Genomic DNA, 19,965 nt, shown 5'->3' on the forward strand with positions numbered 1-19,965 from the left:
TCACCTGCTACCATCAGATGAGAAGCGTGGCCCCATCTCAAACTTTAATGTGTATGCGAGTCCCCTTCGAAATGCAGATTATGCACTTCTAACAAGCTCCGAGGTGATGCCAATGCTACGGGTCCCCGGATCACGCTTGGAGTAGTGGCAGGGGAGCTAGAAGACGGAAGGGGGCTTCTCTCCCGTGTCACTGTTCTGATCGACCTTGTGTTTAAGCACATTGTATCCATAACTCTCTCCACATTTTCCTGAGGGTTTAGCCCTTTGGTGTTTCTTTAGACCAGACACCTGGGGGCATTACCAATTCAGGTCTCATCCAGATAGTTTTTTTTTTTTTTAACAGTATCTGCTCAGTATAGGATAATGAGGATTCTCTTCTATTCAGCAGGGGACTGCACACAAATATACCTGTTAACTACGCCATTAAGGGTTAAACAATTATGTAATTGGGGGTTAAGTATTTTATACTAGGCAGAAATTCTTGGGACACCTGGGTGGCTCAGTTGGTTAAGCATCATCTGTGGCTGAGGCCATGATCTCCCAGTTCGTGAGTTTGAGCCTCGCGTCGGGCTCTGCGCTGACAGCTCAGAGCCTGGAGCCTGTTTCAGATTCTGTGTCTCCCTCTCTCTGCCCCTCCCCCACTCATTCATTTTCTCTCTCTCTCTCTCAAAAATAAATAAGCGTTAAAAAAAATTTAAAAAAAATTCTTAAACAGATTCTTACATAGTTATTTACAGGCATTTTAGTAATATTGGAGACATTGATATTTTTGAACTTTTTTTTCTATTTAAAATAATGGAATATAGGCTTTTGCTGTTTGAACTTCTGCCGCCCAACACATTTTTAGGAGTAAATTAGATTCAGAGAATGCATGCCTGCGCTCATTCTGTGCCAGACGTGGAGCTAAATCCTGGGAATGCGATGATTATGAAGACCAAAATTGCGGCTTCAGAAACTCCTAGTCAGAGAAGAAATGGACAAGTAGCTATTTAAAATCTTATAAAAAGAGTTATAAGAGCACAGAAAAGAATGAGCCTTGATCTAAGACTCTAGTTAATTACACTTGAATAAAAAATTTAAAAATAAATAATTAAAGGGGGAGGAAAAAAGAGTGGGCCTAACTTTTCTTTCTGTGCAGGGAGGCTCTTTCTGGATACCAGTGATAGTAGTCATTGAAGTGCTCTGGGTCCTAGACATTGCTGCAAACATAACTCATTTAATTATTACAACAGCTCAATGAGGCAGTTACTTTTATTATCATCTCCATTTTATTTTACTTATTTTTTACATTTTATTTATTTCTGATAGAGACAGAGCACAAGTGGGGGAGGGGCAGAGAGAGCCGGAGACACGGAATCCGCAGCAGGCTCCAGGCTCCAGCTGTCAGCCCGGAACCCGATGCGGGGCTCGAACTGACAAACCGCGAGATCATGACTGAGCCCAAGTCGGACGCCCAACCGACTGAGCCACCCAGACGCCCCGATCATCTCCATTTTAAAGACGAGGAAACCAAGAGACAGAGAGATTCGAAACTTGCTTAGGGATACACGGATTTGGCGTCAAAGCCAAGCAGCCTGAGTCTAGAGCCTGCCCTTTCAACAGTCACGTGATCTGCCGCTATTTTATTAGAAGGGAGTTCAGGATCTGAAATCAGAACGTATGAAAAACAATGGACATATGGCAGAGAGCAAATTATGGAACTACAAGTAATTTCATTTGATTGGAACATAGGATGAATGTGGGGTGATGAGACCATTCGGCAGGGAAGCCGGACCGTCTGCATTGGCTGTAGATGAGTAGGAACACGGTCTGTACGGAGCATGGACAGGACTAGACAGGACTAAACCCATTTTCAATAGTCACAGTACTGGCAATAATTATATTTGAGGTGTGACCATAAAGTCATAAGATAGATTATTCTTTAAAGACATATATTATGTGAGTTCGTGAGTTCGAGCCCCACATCAGGCCCTGTGCTGACAGCTCAGAGCCTGAAGCCTGTTTCGGATTCTGTGTCTCCCTCTCTCTCTGCCCCTCCCCCACTCATTCTGTCTGTCTGTCTCTCTCTCTCTCTCCCCCAAAAATAAATAAACGTTAAAAAATTTAAAAAAAAAGAGAAATTTTTATCAGATTCTTATATAGTTATTTAAAGGCATTTTAGTAATACTGGAGAAATTGATATTTTTGAACAAATTTTTTTCTATTTAAAATAGAATCCATCATCTTGGGAATCTGTGCTTTTATTTCTGCCGAGTTCCCATTGCTCAGAGCATGTTGGGAATGTCTCCTAAAATACCTTCAGAACAAGGCACAGTGCAGATTTTATTATCTTAGGGTCATGCCTCATTCTTGTCTCAAATGTATTTCCTAGTTGGATCACTTCCCTTTTCGCTGAATGTGGCTCGGAGTAGTAACTTCTGCCTGTTTGCCGAAATAACATCTACTCTCAACTCAAAACACAAATATACGGTTTCTATAAGCTGATGACTCTGACTTTACTGTATGCGTAAATATCACCTGGGGGATTAATCAAATAACACATCGCAGCTCCCCCACCTTCGTTCTGGTTCAGTTGGTCTGAGATACGGATCAGGAATCTGTAATCTTTACGAAGCATCCTGAAGTTTCTGTTTTGAATGACCAGACCACACTTTGAGAAAGGCAGCTGTAAGGATATTCTAGAGAAAGGTAGTAAAGTCTAAGTCACAAAAGAGGAATTCCAAAAGTGCTATGGTCAAGAGTGACATCGATGGCAATATTGCCCACCCTGGGGGACTCTTCTCCCATGGATGATGCGCATGTCGAATAAAATCTTCAATTACATTTTTAAAAAGAATCAGCATGGTTCCACCACACATACTGAATTCACCTGAACTTCGGGAGGACCCATGTCATGTGTTTGCTTGTTCCACAGATCATCTGCGTGTTGTTCTGTAAAGAGAGGCATTCCTTTCTGAACCCGGTAGACCAGCTACGAATCCAGTATTTTAGGGTTCAGCAATATATCTACAAATTATCAGATTTTTGTTTTGTTTTGTTTTCCTAAAATGGTGAGCTTCTTTCTGCTTGGAGTTAGAGCACTAACTAACTCATCTAGCATTGCAGATGCAATTTCTGTGAATCGTATCCTCAGTGCCCAGGTTCTCCAAGATGATGGGTTGTCCAACTCGAGTTCTTATCCTGAGATAATCAGTGGCAGGAATGCTCCAGAACCAACCTTCTTTCATGTTGGGATATGTTACATTTTTATCCCTTCCTGAATCCATGTGACTACCTCAATAAGCCCTCTATTTTTTTTTTTTAAGCAAGTTCTTGATTTCAACAAACCTAATTTTCAAAGAGAATGTGAGTAGAGCTTCTGAGCTGCTTTCCTTTTTTATTTATCAACTGTCTTCTCTCTCATTCGCTGAAAAGAATCTCGTACAATTGGAAACTGAAATTCAGGTGCTACGTCTTTCTTAATAAATCCACGTTTCACGAGTCAGTCCTGATTCCATCGATGGCTGACACAGAGCCGCACCTGGGGACTGAACCAGGCTTCTTCAGGCATTACTGGGTCACAGTGTAGACGTTACTAGTCTATCTAGTCAGCGCCTTTGTTCCTGGGAGTCCTGACATCCAGCTGACTAGTTTTGTCTGGATCTGAGGACCCAGTATTATCCACCTTGAAAACATGTGGATGTTCTATGATTTTCCCAGGGCCATTTCACTTAATTTAAGCTCTTGAGGGGCGCCTGGGTGGCGCAGCCGGTTAAGCGTCCGACTTCAGCCAGGTCAGGATCTCGCGGTCCGTGAGTTCGAGCCCCGCGTCGGGCTCTGGGCTGATGGCTCGGAGCCTGGAGCCTGTTTCCGATTCTGTGTCTCCCTCTCTCTCTGCCCCTCGCCTGTTCATGCTCTGTCTCTCCCTGTCCCAAAAATAAATAAACGTTGGGAAAAAAAATTTTAAGCTCTTGACTGGTTAAAAGCTTAGTGAAGTGTGGAGGGAGAGAGACTGTGTTTAGACTCCTGTGAGCAAAAAGTTTAGGAAGAGAAGTTTTTCTTTGTTGCGCTTTTTTTTTGTAAATCCCAGCTGCTCTCTCTCTCTCGTTAACATTAATAAGGTCAGCTCTATTTTCTGTAAGAAAGGCAGAGACGACAAAGGGATCCAAGATTGAATCAGATTGCTATCAAAACAGCCCCTACCAGGGGAGGCAGTGATCAGATGAATGACCACATCCTCTCTCTTGGCTGCCTCGGACCTCTCCACCTTTCCTTTCTTCCTATAGGGTTGCCAGATTTAGGGGGGAAAAAAAAGAAAGAAAAACGGAATGCCTAGTTAAATTTGAACTTCAGATAAACAAAGAGTAATATTTTAGTATACATCCCGTGCAATATTTGGGACCTGTTCCGTGGCTCGATTCCATGTGTGGTCTGTCCCTCACAAATTAGTGCTCTTGTATATTCTCGTGGTTCCCATAAGCGGATCTGTCCCTCGTTTAGGTCAACCTGTCCTCTAATAGGCAGGATCTTATTTGGTATCCCGCAAGGCACCGTAAATACTGACTTTTGTATTTGGGGGCCTATGGTAGATTTCCCACGTGTTTCCTCCTGCCGCAAGAGCAGAACACTCCCGAGCTCCTCAGACCTTTCCTCTCCACACCTTTGAGGTTATTGTTTCACGAACAATGCAGGGCTGAGCACAGAACCCTGAGCATTATAAGCGTGCCATGTATTTTTATGATTGACGAATGAGCCGAAAGCAACTTGTTATCTTCTCAGGAGTCAAATTCGACACTCATGAACTACTTACTTACATGCCAGGAGTTAGCGGTAGGCTCTGTCTTCCATGCTGTCCATCCTGAAAGTTAGATGAATTATTCTTCCCTTTCAGGGAGATAAGAGACGAGAACTGAGGGGTCGGGCTGGGAGATAACCCCAGATTTGCAAATGTCTATTATGGCACAGCCAAAAGGATGGTCCTTAGACATAGGGAGTCATTTCAAAGGAATGGAAAATTGACTCTCAAAGATCGGAGAGATATCTTGCCCGTTGTATATTACTTCCTTCCATTGATTTTTGTAGTCTAAATTTCTTCTATGGCATGTTGGTGTTGCAGATACCTAGGTACAGGATCATGAAAGTGAGAAAGAACTTTGAAAGCTAATAGAATGATATAAATGACAACATATTCAACTCCTATCAAAAAGCTTCCCAGCATGTAGAGTAATGGTACACATCCGATAGCAAGGTGCCTTTTACACACTTTGTGCTTCTGTTAATGATATTATTTAGATCTTCCTTTGTAAATGACACAGAGCAGACTTCAAACCTTGAATGTTAAGAGTTATGAACGCCCCCTCTTGGTTCAGTGCTTTTCAAGCGTGAAATGCACAGAAGAGTGAACATATATTTAGACGTGTCTAGATGATGAGTTTTATACCAGTGAGGCTTGTCCGAGGCAGGCTTGTGAATGTGGTCCTCAACTCTCCCTTTCTGAACCTTTTCCTCTGCTCTATGGCTCCTGACTGCCCACTCAAATCCCCCTGCATCCTTTGGAGAGTGGAGGGAGGCCAAGAAACTGCCCAGGACCCTGAAATCCCTCCACTGTGCCGGTGAGCCCTGCTGAAAAAACTGCCCATCTGATTGTGGACAGAAATGACAGCAAATGAAATGGCTGCCAGACTCACATTCTCCTCTAGTAAATAAACATAAACTTGCTGTCATAACCATCAGCGAAAACCCATGACTTAATGTGGCTCTACTCTATTTTCAGTGTCCCTGGAGTTAGATTAGGAGAACAAAAGCTGAGCGTGAGAATTCATGTTAATTTCTTACCAATTCTAACACCACGAACATAAGAAAACAAAGTTCTCGAAAAAGTAGGTTATCATAAACATATGTGCTAAAAACCAAACGAGATGATCCAACAGCTCAAAATGTGATTGCAGGATGTTTTCTGGGATGCTTATGATGTTTAGTTAAGCCGTCAATGTTGTCCTCTGTATCTTGCCTCTGGTGTCAAGTGAATTTCAGACCATTAGCCATTTGTTTAAAAATAAAGAGTATCGATTTGATCTGGAAGGAGACCAAATTATTTTTAAATACAGGCACACTTCTTATTTTTATTATGACTACATAATGAAACAATTGGATGAAGATTTAACTAAATGCTTGCGTTTTATTCATTTTCTTTTTCCGGATGATGCCTTGTAATATCTTTATAAAGTTCTTAATATTTCCCTTTGTTTCCTTTGAAAATTCCTTTATTGGGTGGTTGAGTTTAGGTGGGGAATGAGCCTAATGATTAGAGAAATATGATGATTCTACATCACTCCTATCCAAGATAGAGGAATGCACTGGTTAACTCTGTGGTCTCACGGATCTCTGATTTGAGGAGTAAAAACTGTAATAAAAGTTACTATCAGGATTAGCTACGTTCGTGTGAATAGCATTTTTATCTATCTGATTTGAATTCGAATACATTATTAATATTTTTCTTCTTTTTAATGTAGGTGGAGAACAGACCAAAATATTATGGAAGAGAGTATGTATCATGCTATTCTTTGTTTTAATAATGTAATAAGTGTCGTTTCGTGTGTCGTTGAAATATTAAATATTAAAAATCTTCTAATATGTGGTCTTCATCAAATGTCCATTGTGCAAGTGTTTAATAATAAGGATAAATGCAATCAGACCCCTTTGTATTGAATTTTCTTTTTTTATTAAAAAAAATTTTTTTATAACGTTTATTTATTTTTGAGACAGAGAGACACAGAGCATGAACAGGGGAGGGGCAGAGAGAGAGGGAGACACAGAATCTGAAATGGGCACCAGGCTCTGAGCTGTCAGCACAGAACCCGACGCGGGGCTCGAACTCACAGACCGCGAGATCATGACCTGAGCCGAAGTCAGACGCTTAACCGACTGAGCCACCCAGGTGCCCCTGTATTGAATTTTCTTTATAAGACTCAGGTGCTTGGCTGCCATTAACATGGGAGGGACAGTATCTCCTGCTGTAGTTCTCGCCAGTAAAGCAGCCACTGAGTTTCTGGCAAGTATTTGAAACGCAAGGCAGCATTTTCCATGACTGAGGCTCTGTTCGTATTTTATTTCACTTTCTACCTTGGTACTGCATAAACATTTAGAGTGTCAGAGATTGTAAACTGCGTAGCTGAATTCTTTATTTTCATGTACCTCAGTAAAGGCAGCCTGGAAAAGTCACCTCATTTCCCTGCGGTCTCATAAAACCACAACGATGATTTCTCTGGACTTGGATGTATTAGCCAAATTGCCTCAATCCCATAATGATTATTTCCTCCCATCTCCCTCTTACTTTCAACTCGTGTTGTTTCCTTTTCTCAGAAGCCTACCGGAGAGCAAATAGGCATGCCATAAAAAGAATTCTCAGTCTCAGGCTGCGGCGCATGGAGCAGCTTATAAAGCACAGACAGAGCAGCCCATGCAGGGGGTCAGGTGCACAGCTCGCCTGCTTCCCACGTCCAACCCGGGGGCCTTAGGAGCCACAGTCTCTTTAGGAGGTCAGGTCCACCTCCCAAGCTCTCCTGACCAATCCAAACCTTCTTCCTCTATCCCCTTCCCCATCAGGACCTCATCTTCATGATGGATGACCCTCTTACATGTCCCAGCCTGGCAGCCACTTCCTAATGGCCACGACTGCATTTCTGAGCCTTACTTCCCAGCCTTGGGAATTCAACCAGCACCCTGGGCTCCCCGCCGGGGAGCACCGGCCTCTGCTCGCACATCCCCACATCCCTAACATCTAACCTAGTTAGTTGTAGGATGGCTCCTTACTTCAGTATACTGATTTGGATTTCTCAAATGGGACACTTTTGCATGTGAGTTGCAAAAGGACCTCTATTGTGCATTTTCTGTATCGCATAACACTTTTGTTGGATGACCTTTTAGTTACTGTTTTCCAATCCCCAATCCACAAAAACTATGTAGTAAGAGGACAGCAAAGAAACATTCTCTTAACCACAAAAGGAAAAAAAAAAGACTTTTGTATTAGAGGGAAATTAGCTTTAAAACTTCAGATTCCGTGTTTCCCTTTCCCTTTTAAAAATAAAAGGTTTTCGTTCCATTCGAAAAGTAATATATGCTCTCTTCAGGAAACATATATGCATTTTTGTTTCCTACTAGGAATCACAAACTGTTGACAACGGATACCTTGACGGGAAGAGAGTTTATACTCAAGACTGTTTACATTTTTACCTCTTTTAACTTTTGAATTGCCTCCCTGTGCATAAGCATTTTATTCTTAAAACATGAATAACTTAACATCCGCTAATTTGGGAAAATTAGAAAACATATAGCTATGAAAGGTAGGGAACATTCACAACTCGCCACGAGAGAAATCACTGCTGACTTTCCCCTTCAGCTCATTCCTTCTGGTGTTTTCCTGTGCACGCTTGCTTTCTGCAAAGAGGGGATCATAAGATATATACATCATGGATATTTTTAAACCCATGCGTAAAGGGCATGATGAGCCACAACCTAGATTCACAGAACTGTAATTTTCTTCTTTTGAACAATTGAATTCAACTTGGTTCTTGACACTTGACGTCTGCTGCTGGGCTATCGCCTCAACCTGTCAAGGGAGTTAAGACTGCATTCAGGCTAACTGCCTGTTTGGGATATCTCTTGCCCACCGAGAGTGACCTGTGCCCTGCTCTGTGTGTGCCCCATCCTCTTGTGGTCATCGCCTCCCCTGCCCTGGCCCACCATCAGGTGATGTCCTGGATGTCCCAGGCTCATACCTCTCGGGGCACCAGCTTGTGTCCTTTCTGACTCCAGTGTCTTCTGATGCCCGATGCCCCTCCTGCCCCTTAGCATGTCCTTGTCACCACACACACACACACACACACACACACACACACACACATTGTCTCTTGCACACATGGTCTCATATACACACATGCTCTCTTTCACACACACACTTTCTCTCATATACACGCTCATGCACACACGTTCTCTCATACGTACACATGCTCTCACACACACACTCTCATGCACACACATATACTCTCTCACACACACTCATATATACACACATGCTTTCTCACACATACACTGTCTTTCATACACACACATACACACTCATATACACACGTGCCCTCTTTCTCTCACATACACACTCCTTCTCATGCACACACCCTCTCATGCCCACACACACCCATTCTCTCCTCCCACCTCTGTCTCTTATAGACACACTCACACATGTGCTCTTTGCACACACTTCCACTGGCCCAGCATCTGCAGGGTTCCTTCAGGTCTGTCAGCCCAGCTCAGACTGCGCAGGAGCCGTGCCCACAAGGGTCACAGGGTTCAGTGTCCACCCGCACAAAGCCCCAGACCCCTCTGCTCTGGCTCCAGGGTCCCCGGACACAGATCCGTCAGTTCCAATCCTGCATCTGAGCTCTGCCCCAGTTCGTCTAAGTCTCCCTCTTGCAAGAACTGGGGACGCTGGTCTCTTTGGGGGCAGTCAGGTTGCTTTTATGCCACATCCGTGCTCCTTTCAGAGAGGTGCTGCTCCGGGGTCTCCACTTGTTGGCTCTTGGGATTTAAATTTAAAATTTCCAGGGGCGCCTGGGTGACTCAGTCGGTTGAGCGTCCGACTTCGGCTCAGGTCATGATCTCACAGCTCGTGAGTTCGAGCCCCATGTCGGGCTCTGTGCTGACAGCTCAGAGCTGGAGCCTGCTTCTGCTTCTGTGTCTCCCTCTCTCTCTGCCCCTAACCCACTCACATTCTGTCTCTGTCTCTCTCAAAAATAAGTAAACATTAAAAAAAAAAATTTAAAATTTCCAGGGGCGCCTGGGTGGCTCGGTCGGTTAAGCGTCCGACTTCAGCTCAGGTCACGATCTCACCGTCCGTGGGTTCGAGCCCCGTGACGGGCTCTGTGCTGACAGCTAGGGCCTGGAGCCTGCTTCGGATTCTGTGTCTCCCTCTCTCTCTGCCCCTCCCTCACCCTCACTCTGTCTCTCAAAAATGAATAAATGTTAAAAAATTTTTTTAAAGAAGTACAAAAGGCAAATAAATATTGACATAGTCATCCCCCACCCTAAATATTATCATTCTACATTTCTCCTCACTTTAATTTTCACAGTCCTGGGGAACAAAGCCAAAACTTGTCTAGCCAACTTCCCCTTCCCCCCTCCCAACTCCAAGAAGGTGAAATAAGGACTCTCTGTGCAGAAAAATTTCTTCTCTAATTTACTCCCCCAAAGACCTTCAAGTTTGGGATTTTACCCAAATGGGAACAGCCTGGATCCCTCAGCACTGACCTCACCCCCCCAACCCAGCTCCCCCACTTTCCTATGACACATGGATTGATCAACTCTCTGATAAGTGATGGTGGGGGTTGTGGGGGAGGGGAAGCTGCCTTTACTTAAAGACAAGAGAGAAAGTGGTCCAGTGCCTGCCCCTGGCTCCCAGGAGTCACTGTCCACTCTGTGGGTCTCAGACATCTGCCTCCAGAGCAGAGCCGTCATTGGCCAAGCCTGCATTCTTTCTAGATACGCTGTGTTTTCTACATGCGTGTGTATTACTTTTAAAATTAAAAAAAAAAACTAATAATAAACGTTCTTTAAAAAGAAAAATACAGGGGCGCCTGGGTGGCGCAGTCGGTTGAGCGTCCGACTTCAGCCAGGTCACGATCTCGCGGTCCGTGAGTTCGAGCCCCGCGTCGGGCTCTGGGCTGATGGCTCGGAGCCTGGAGCCTGTTTCCGATTCTGTGTCTCCCTCTCTCTCTGCCCCTCCCCTGTTCATGCTCTGTCTCTCTCTGTCCCAAAAATAAATAAAGGTTGGAAAAAAAAAATTAAAAAAAAAATTAAAAAAAAAAAAGAAAGAAAAATACATACATTTTTGAAAACCTATCCCTAGGCGATTGCTCTCAAAATTAAAAGAAATAGAAGAGCGTTGATTATAGTTGGCTCTTATGTCCAGAGAATGAGTCTCTAAAATTAACAACACCCTGCACCTGAAGTGAGCAGGTTGATAATCAATGGTGTTCATTAGCAATCCAGACAATACATAGTTTCTGTGTTTGCACTGAGAGCTAAGTTGGTAATTGCCCTTTTGTTATTCCCCGTGGTTAAAGAAGGAGCCATCACCTGGCTTTTTGTTTTGACTTTAATTTTCATCCTGAGAGCAAGACAGTAGCAGAAAGCCAGGGGGACTGGGTGTTTGTTCCTTTGTTTTGCCTACCTGAATACTCCTTATATGTTTGGGTGCCTGCTGAGAAGTGGTTCCAAAGGCATCTTGAAGATAGATGGTCGCTACTCCCCTCTTCCTCCCAGTCGGGGTCAGTGGGTTCTGCGTGGCCCCACCATCTTTTTTAGCCTCACTCTTTGTGGTGCATACTTTGTACGTGGTCAGTCGAGAATAAGGACGGTCTGTCTCTCCTCAGGTTTCATGGGATCATCTCCCGGGAGCAGGCGGACGAGCTTCTCGGAGGTGTGGAGGGTGCCTACATTCTTAGAGAAAGCCAACGCCAGCCAGGATGCTACACGTTAGCTCTAAGGTGAACTTGATCTCATCCATTGTTGCAGCTGCTTTATGAGTGACTTTATTTACTTTTCCCCGTTTTTTTTTTTTTATTGCTGTAAAATATATGTAACATACATTTCACCGTCTTAGCCAGATTTAAGCGTACGATCCAGTGGCGTTAAGTACATTCTTAATGTTACGCAAACATCTCCATTATTGCCTTTCCAGGACGTTTTCACCATCCCAAACAGAAATTCTGTACCCATTAACCTATCACTCCCCATTCCCCACGACTTATTTTTTATTTTTGCTTTGTTGACAGAGTATCAGTAGCATATGAGAGGCTCATACACTTCTTAGGCTACAGATGTTGTCAGTAGGATGGGCACAGAGGTTCTGTTTCTGCACACACAGTCAACTGGAAAACTATCTGGGAATTTAGTGCCCCTATAGTCACTTCTGCCTGAAACTGAGCCAGCTGAGGGAGCGACGCCCCTGCCTCAGTTAGTTCCCTGGAGCCCTTGTCATAAGTCTTCGCCTCACGTTGTGTATGTGCGTCTGGACCGACGTGGAGTCTGTCCATGGGGTTTTCTCAGGGATCACGTTGACCCATGGGTCCCATTGACTCCCAATGGCAGTCATGATGCTCTTTGCTAGCAAGCCGTGGGAGCAGAGTTCTCAGCAGCCTTTTACCACAACATCACAAGAACTAGAAAAAATCACAGTGCCCGAAAAACGTTGCATTTTCCGCACCTTTGTAAGCTCGATCCAATATGTGATGCCAGTTGATTCTTACGGCAATCCCATAAAGTTTGGGGAAAGCATCCAATTCCAGGATCGAATTGGCTTCTGGAAGTTCACTTATGACCTCTTTGGAATTGGGAAGACCTTTCTCCATAGCATGAATGGTATCATTTGGAAACACGTCCCAGCCAGCCCACAGTGGCGTATTCAGTGTGACATCTGAATATCGTGGCTGTGGAACACTTTCCAAGTTGCTTAGATGATGTCAATATAAGGAAGTACTTCAAAAGCTAGTAAGTGCCGAGGTGTGCAAAGTATTTTCCTATCCCCCAGTCCCCCAGCTCTCCAGCAATAAGTGCTGGCAGCCCCAGTGGGGAACTAAGCAGGGGCTGTGAGATATAGGACCAAGGCCAAGAGGGGTCAGCCAGTACTAAAGGGGAGGAACCTTATAGGTCCCTTATTGGTCCCAGATCCCTAGGACCCTGGCAATGGCAGTTCCAGGAGGGAGCTTCACCCAACTCCCCTCACCTCCCTTCCGTGGCACTAACTATGGGGGGAAGTATGAGCTCCTCGACTGGTGGCGGTCAAAGATGTAATAAAAAGGGCCCATCAAGGCCTTGCAGAGGCAATTGCCAGGTCATAGGGGAGGGGTAGAGGGGTGTGGCCAGTGTTCAACACGGAAGTTTGAAAGCAAAATATTTGTAGACCAGGCTCTCCCCTCTGCCTTTTACAAATGAGGATGATAAGGGCCGAACGGCCTTCGTGATTTCTAGGGTCAAATGATACCATATGACCGCCTGGGTGTTAAATCCCACCCCTACCTCTTTCCAGGGGCATAACGTCAAGCAGGTACCCGATCTCTTCAGATCTCCGATTTCTCAGCCGTAAAGTGGGGGATAGTAATTCTACCTGTCTCAAAGGCTCTCTATGATAATTTGATGGGGGGGTGGGTGGGGAGGAGGGCGGAAATCATGCCAAGTATCTAGTTCAGCACCTAGCATACAGTACGCCCAAAAGCTGTTAGTTGCTAATTTTCTTCACTGCTCTTGCTTCTGACACTGTTGCGATTTCTCAATCTCTTGGGGACAGGTTTGGAAACCAGACTTTAAACTACAGGCTCTTCTATGATGGAAAACACTTCGTGGGCGAGAAGAGATTTGAATCGATTCACGATCTGGTCACAGACGGCTTGATAACACTGTACATAGAAACAAAAGCTTCTGAATACATTTCCAAAATGACAACAAACCCCATTTACGAACACATTGGATATGCCACTCTGCTCAGAGAAAAAGTATCCAGGAGGCTGAGCAGGTCGAAGAACGAATCAAGGAAAACAAGCGTCGCAAATGAAGAACACACGGCGGTTGAAAAGGTAAGCAGCGCGTGTGACAGAAACAGTCTCTTGTTTTTAATCTATGCTGAATAACGGCTTGATCCATTCTGTGTGTGATTGACCAGAATGCTGGCAGAGACCCAGCCCCGCCCAAAGAAATCTAGAATTTTGTGCAAGAAGGAACCTTAGAAATCCTCCAGTCTAGGGGCACCTGGGTGGCTCAGTGGGTTGAGCGTCCGACTTCAGCTCAGGTCATGAACTCACAGTCTGTGGGTTCAAGCCCCACGTCGGGCTCTGTGCTGACAGCTCAGAGCCTGGAGCCTGCTTCCGATCCTGTGTCTCCCTCTGTCTCTGCCCCTCCCCCACTCTCACTTTGTCTCACTCTGTCTCTCAAAATTAAATAAATGTAAAAAAAATTTTAAAAAAAAGAAAGAAAGAAAAAAAAAGAAAAGAAATCGTCCACTCTCACTGAGGCCCGGAAATGCGGATTGATTTGCCCAAACTCCGACGGCCGGAGCCAGGACTTCACAAATAATTATTTGTCACTTTATTAATGTTTTGTGATGAAAATAGTCCTTGGTTTTAATGCCACTTGAGGCCTTCCTGGCTGCCTCTAGTTCCACCCAGCTACGCAAACACATGGTATTTGTGTCTTAGGACTGAGCCACCATGTGAGATGCACGGGTCAGCCCTCTCCTGAAGGTGGTCCTACCTAGATAACAGGTTTTACTGACAGAGGTGGGAGCCATTATCGGTGATGATGGCTATCTCTGGGAGGCTTAAAAGACAGGCTGTCCTTCGCCCCAACCGAAGAGTTATCATGCCTCGTGAGGATTAGAAACTTCTAAGTGCGCGACGTTCAAGCTGGATGGGCGGTGGCAGGATGTGGCGAGGAGGACCTGATTTTCCTCTCCAGTAAGTTGCCGTTTATTTGAAAGGCACCACCGCAGTTTGCTAGCAGGTTTTTTGGAAGTGCCCCTTCTGGAACCATCTGCTTTGCCTGGTCCTGTCTGTTTTCCACTGAAAGAAAGTGACAGCCAGTCACGCCGGTCAGCCCCCACTGAGTCTGTGCTGAGCCCGCTGTCAAAGGCAAGCTCGGACTGGGACGGATATCAACGAGCAGAACAGAGTGGTGATTACTAATCCTTAATTAAACCGGAACGGGGCCCCCACCCTCCCCCGTTGTCCAGTGTGAGCCTGAAGCAAAGGAACCTGAGGTTGACTGGCTGCCTTGGCTTTGGGACAGGGACGCACCAGAAATCACTGGAACGGGGAGGAGGGCAGAGGCAGGCCATGCGCGGTCCTGATGGCAGAGACGGGCACGATCTTAATTGATTCGCTGATTGCGTTTTAGAGCCTAGAAGAACCTTCCCCAAAAGCACATCAGCTGAGCAGCTGGCCCATGAAAAAATTATTTGCCAGTTTCCTTTTTATAACTCCAGTGCCTCCAAAGCACCTGTTATTAATACTTTTACAAATAATTGGCTTGGGAAATGGTGGGTCTTCTGACTGTTTACATTGTACCAAGGGGAAGGGAGGGGACTTGAGCCCTAACTTTCAGAGTTTGTTCTGGTTCAGGCAAAAGCCATTCCGTAGTCTGTTTGTAAAATCTGTTCAAAAGTAATTTAGAATAGAAAATCTGGAAGCTGACCTTCCCAGCCATGACAAATCAGAAGATGAATCATAAAATAAATCTCTGAAGCAGTGTTTATATTTCCAAGTCAGAGAGTAATGCCTCCAAAAAGGCAATCTGTTACAACTGCAGGCTTTACACTAGAATATTTCCAGGAAAAGAGGTGACTAGAAAGAGTGTCTCTTGTATGTTTGGGATGAGAGTTTGGGTTCTGGGTAGTTGAATCGGTAATTCTTGAGACTTGTCCTTGGCCGAGAGGGAAGTTTGGTCACTAGAAACTGACATTGCTAGATGCTATTCCCATACGGAAACTTGCATGACAAAAGATGTCCTTCGTTGCAGATCATTTTGTATTTATTTATTACAATGAAATCTTGGAGGAAATGAATAATCAGGTTAATTATCACTTCAGATGAGCTTCCCAGCACACTTTGGCCTTTCTAGGGAAAGCTAAGCAAAGAAGACATTGAGAGAAGAAGTCCAAGTGCCGTGAAGGGTTTGATGGACAGGTGTGGGTGGTGTGGATTTTCTTGCCACTAACGATGCAATGTTTGGCTTTCCTGGGGACATTCGGAACACTGGGTCTGGTCACTTGCTGGAGGTTGCTCATTGTGTTAGAGAGTTTGTTAAGTAACTTGGTACAAATCCATCTTTTTCTCTCTGACCTGTATTGACAAGTGGAATTATTAAAAGTCTCAGTCTTGCCAGAAATTCTGTTTCCCTTAAGGGCAGGTCAGTGGACTGTTGCCATGGAGGCAGTGACTAGACAAGAGGTAGCAGAAGCTTAAATGGATTGACTGAGAAGTGCCCGAGGCACCTGTCTGCTTCGATAATGGCGCATCTTGAAGGTTTTAATGAGTGAAATGGGTAGGTTTCCTAATAATTCTCAAATCCAGACAGCCCAGCATTTCATTTTCCAGAGTACTTAAACTTTGTTCACCCAATTATTTTATTGATCATTTCCAAATGAATCCAGAGAGAGTATGTTACCTGAAAATCCAAGAATATTATCAGTGTTAATTGGCATAAAGATATTACTTACCGCATCAGATTTGAGTGGTTTCCAGATTTATCTCCCATCAAGATGGTTAGCAGTGAACTTGATTTTAATAACTATAGATGAGGTGGGGAGGTGGGGAGGGTACAAAAAGAGTTGGGGTAGTTAGCCAGTAGTAATCCTTTCCTTTCTGATTCTTAATCGGTTTTTTAAAATATTAGGATATTTAAGGGCCACCATTTTGGTGCATTTAATCAAAATGGTCACGCTCAGTGTCATTTCTTCTATGAAACTTATTTCAGAATTGATGACATAGATGGATTATGTACAGACCCCCAAAACCAGGACTATGAGCAATAGAACAGGATTTAACATTGGTTCAGACATCTATAGTTTAGAAACCAATTTCAGGGCTCCTGGGCGGTTGGTTAGGTGCCCGACTCTTGATTCTGGCTCAGGTCACGATCTCCTGGTTCTTGGGTTCGAGCCCTGCTTGGGATTCTCTCCCCCTCTCCCTGTGTCTCCCTTGCTTGCATGAGAGCACTGTCGCTCTCCCTCTCAAAAATAGATAAAATATTAAAAAATAGTTTATAAACCAGTTTCACACATGTGAAGTAATTTCTCATTTCATCCTCAGAACAACTTCCAGGCACATAGAGCAGGAATCATTGTCACTATTTTACTGAAAAAGACACCCTGGCAGGGTACGGAACCAAACTCAGATTTCTAAGCCCCAAGTTCAGAGCTTCTTAAACCTACAGAGCAAGTGAGACCTCATTCTGTTCTCACTGCCCTGATTGCTTTAAGCACACACCCTTGGTTCTCACCATGCTAAGTCAGCTGATGCTAAGGATCACTCAATATTTACATGATGTTTTTTTTTTATTTTTTTAACGTTTATTTTTATTTTTGAGACAGAGAGAGAGCGAGCATGAACGGGGGAGGGGCAGAGAGAGAGGGAGACACAGAATCGGAAACAGGCTCCAGGCTCTGAGCCATCAGCCCAGAGCTCGACGCGGGGCTCGAACTCACGGACCGCGAGATGGTGACCTGAGCTGCAGTCGGACGCTTAACCGACTGAGCCACCCAGGCGCCCCTTACATGATCTGTTTTTAAAAATGCACTGCTGTTAATAGCTAAGCTTTCTTATGAAGGATACCCTGCTGAATCCAATACATGTGACAACAAATTTTCAATAGCCCATGTTTATTCAATAAATTCGGCCTGCTGCATTCAATTGCGTATATCTTTTACTGGATAAAAATCATCCGTACTCTTGACAGAATAAAAGCACAGTTTAGAATATAGCATATCTAACCAGCTTATTCATTTCATGATTTTTTGTAATGGCCGCTGTTAGGAAATAGGCTAAATGCCCATCAGCTGGGGACTGCTTAGATGAATTAGGGGACATCCATGTAAAGGAGTATCATGCAATCCAAGAAAAGGGTAAGCATATTCACATGTGCTGATATGGAAAGATTCCCCGGAGTGATTAAATGCAAAAAAACAGCTTGCAATATAGTGTGTATAATGCGGTTTCGTTTGTGTAAACCAGGAGAAAAACAGTTTCGTGTATGTTTTTTTTCTTGCAAAATGATAAACTGTCCCTTGAAGAGCAAGTATCATTGGTTGTCTGTGGGGTGGGGAAGTGGGTATCTGAGAGGTAAGGGTGGGAAAGAGATTCTTCCTGGCTACTATTTCATACTCTTTGCATTTTGAACCATGATAAGTGAAGCATCCTATTCAAAAAATTAAAGAAGAAGGGGCCCCTGGGCGGCTCAGTTGGTTAATCGTCTGACTTCAGCTCAGGCCATGATCTCGGGGTCCGTGAGTTCGAGCCGCGCGTCGGGTTCTGTGCTGACAGCTCGGAGCCTGGAGCCTGCTTCGGATTCTGTGTCTCCCTCTCTCTCTCTCTGCCCCTCCCCCACTCACACTGTCTCTCAAAAATAAACGTTAAAAAAATTTTTTTTAATTAAGTAAGAAAAAAAAGAATGCAGTATGCTTTAAATTCACACATGTTAGAGCAAACCCTGAGTAAAACATCTTCTGTACTCAAGGCGTCACATACACACATGCAGAGGGAGAGCAAGCAGTTCCAGCCTCTGGACCCAGGCTGCTTTTTTCCACCCCTTGGCACGGCCCCTCCCCCATCCTGACAGCTCCCTCTCCACCCCCACCCCCACCCCCACCCCCACTTTCCCTTCATTTCTCCCTTGGATGGTTAACAAAGAGTCTATATGCAGCAGCCTTTAAACTAAGGTTGGGGACCAGAAGAAGATAACTATAGCACAGGACCCAAATCACCCAATGAAGACTTCCATGTGACGGTCCCGGAAATGGGTGGGATGTTGCTTCCTCGCTGGCATTGCTCCCCTGGGATCCTGCCCAGACTTCCCCCCATTTTTCATGCTCCTCCACGCCATGCCACCTCTGCTTTCTCAAGCAGTTCGGACCAACTCCCGGATTTCTCTTGCTTTCCTGTGGCAGCAAGGAAGCCCTCTTCGGTTTCTGTTTTTCTTCCTGTGAGATCAGAAGACTGACCTTTTCCCGGTTAAAGGGCTTTGAGCCTGGTTAGGATGTGCTCCTCTACAGATGCGTGGCTTCAAAGAAGAAGAATCTCTCCCAAACCCCACTCCGCCTTTTTATTTTCTTTTTGAAATAATTCCCTTCTTTGCATCCAAGGTGATCCTCTCGTTGTTTATTTTGCTGTTCCCCCCAGACGAACCAGTCAGCCTGCCAGAGATTTTTGCCCAGCAGTGACATTACATTTCCCTCCACTGCCCTGGAGCAGGAGGGAGTGGCCACACCAGAGGACGGACCTCCAGGTCTTGCTGACCAACAGAAGCCTCACAAGTCAGTTGAGCTCAGACTGAATGGTCCTTTGTGCCACCCCCCTCCAAATCCCGCAATGGTACTTAGGAGCCGGTGGCCCTTGATGACATTTTGTTCATAAGAGTGTCGCTCTCACTGTGGTTGTTTTTATCTTGGAAATGCTACGATTTGCTTTATCCGCAGGACAAAGTCCAAATTCCTCAGCAGGACATTTGCAGCTTGTCTGAGCCCGGGCTCCCCTGGAAGCAGAGCCTGAGGCAAGGATTTGGTCCATTGGTAATTTGGAAAGGCATTCTAGTGAGCGGGAGGGAGAAGTCAGGAGAATGTAACGGATGAGAAGCCAGTGGAAATGGGCGTTATTGAGTTGGGCATGTTCTGCGGAGCCATCTGGAACTGCTCCTGAGAGGAATTGAAGTGGGGTGTTTACCACCGCCTGTCCTCTATTGGCTGAGGGGTGCTTGTGAGCTGCTAAGTGTCCTGCACACCAGGCTGTGCATGTGGAGAGCCAGGTGGGTGCCCACGGGTATCCCAGACGGTGGTGTCAGAGAAGCAAGAGGTGCATGGCGAGGACAGGTGCTAACGGGCCGCCCTGCCTGAAGGCATGTGGCTGCAGCAATCCCCGGGGGAGCAAGTGGTGAGGGACATTGAAAAATGAACGGAAACGCCCTTTGCAGTCCAGCCCCACCTCTCCCAGGCTGTCTCCCACTGCTGGCCTCCCCCACCGGCCTGCGGTCCACAAATGTTCTTGTCCCCTCGCCTCCCCTCCCATCCCCCCTATGCCTGCCATCTGAAATGCCTTCCCCTCCTGTGATCGGTCAGGTCCTGTCCCTCCTTTAGCCTCCAGTACAGACTCTCTGGTAAAACCTGTTGAGGCCCACCCTCCTTCACAGACGCTGAAGGAATCACTCCCACCACAAAACAGCCCCAGAGCTTTG

At 45.2% G+C, this 19,965-nt stretch overlaps 1 protein-coding gene across 2 annotated transcripts in view; it reads left to right on the forward strand.

Moving 5' to 3' along the window:
* CHN2 (chimerin 2) overlaps positions 1-19,965 on the forward strand; it is a 309,144-nt gene that overhangs the window by 189,001 nt on the left and 100,178 nt on the right. For both annotated transcript variants that reach the window (XM_045052548.1, XM_023250462.2), the window contains exons 4-6: positions 6,492-6,523; positions 11,406-11,519; positions 13,319-13,604. In XM_045052548.1, the coding sequence (XP_044908483.1) occupies positions 6,492-6,523; positions 11,406-11,519; positions 13,319-13,604 (432 nt within the window). The remainder of the gene's footprint in view (positions 1-6,491; positions 6,524-11,405; positions 11,520-13,318; positions 13,605-19,965) is intronic.

This window comes from Felis catus, chromosome A2 (assembly GCF_018350175.1).
Source record: "Felis catus isolate Fca126 chromosome A2, F.catus_Fca126_mat1.0, whole genome shotgun sequence".
Taxonomy (NCBI): Eukaryota; Metazoa; Chordata; class Mammalia; order Carnivora; family Felidae; genus Felis; species Felis catus.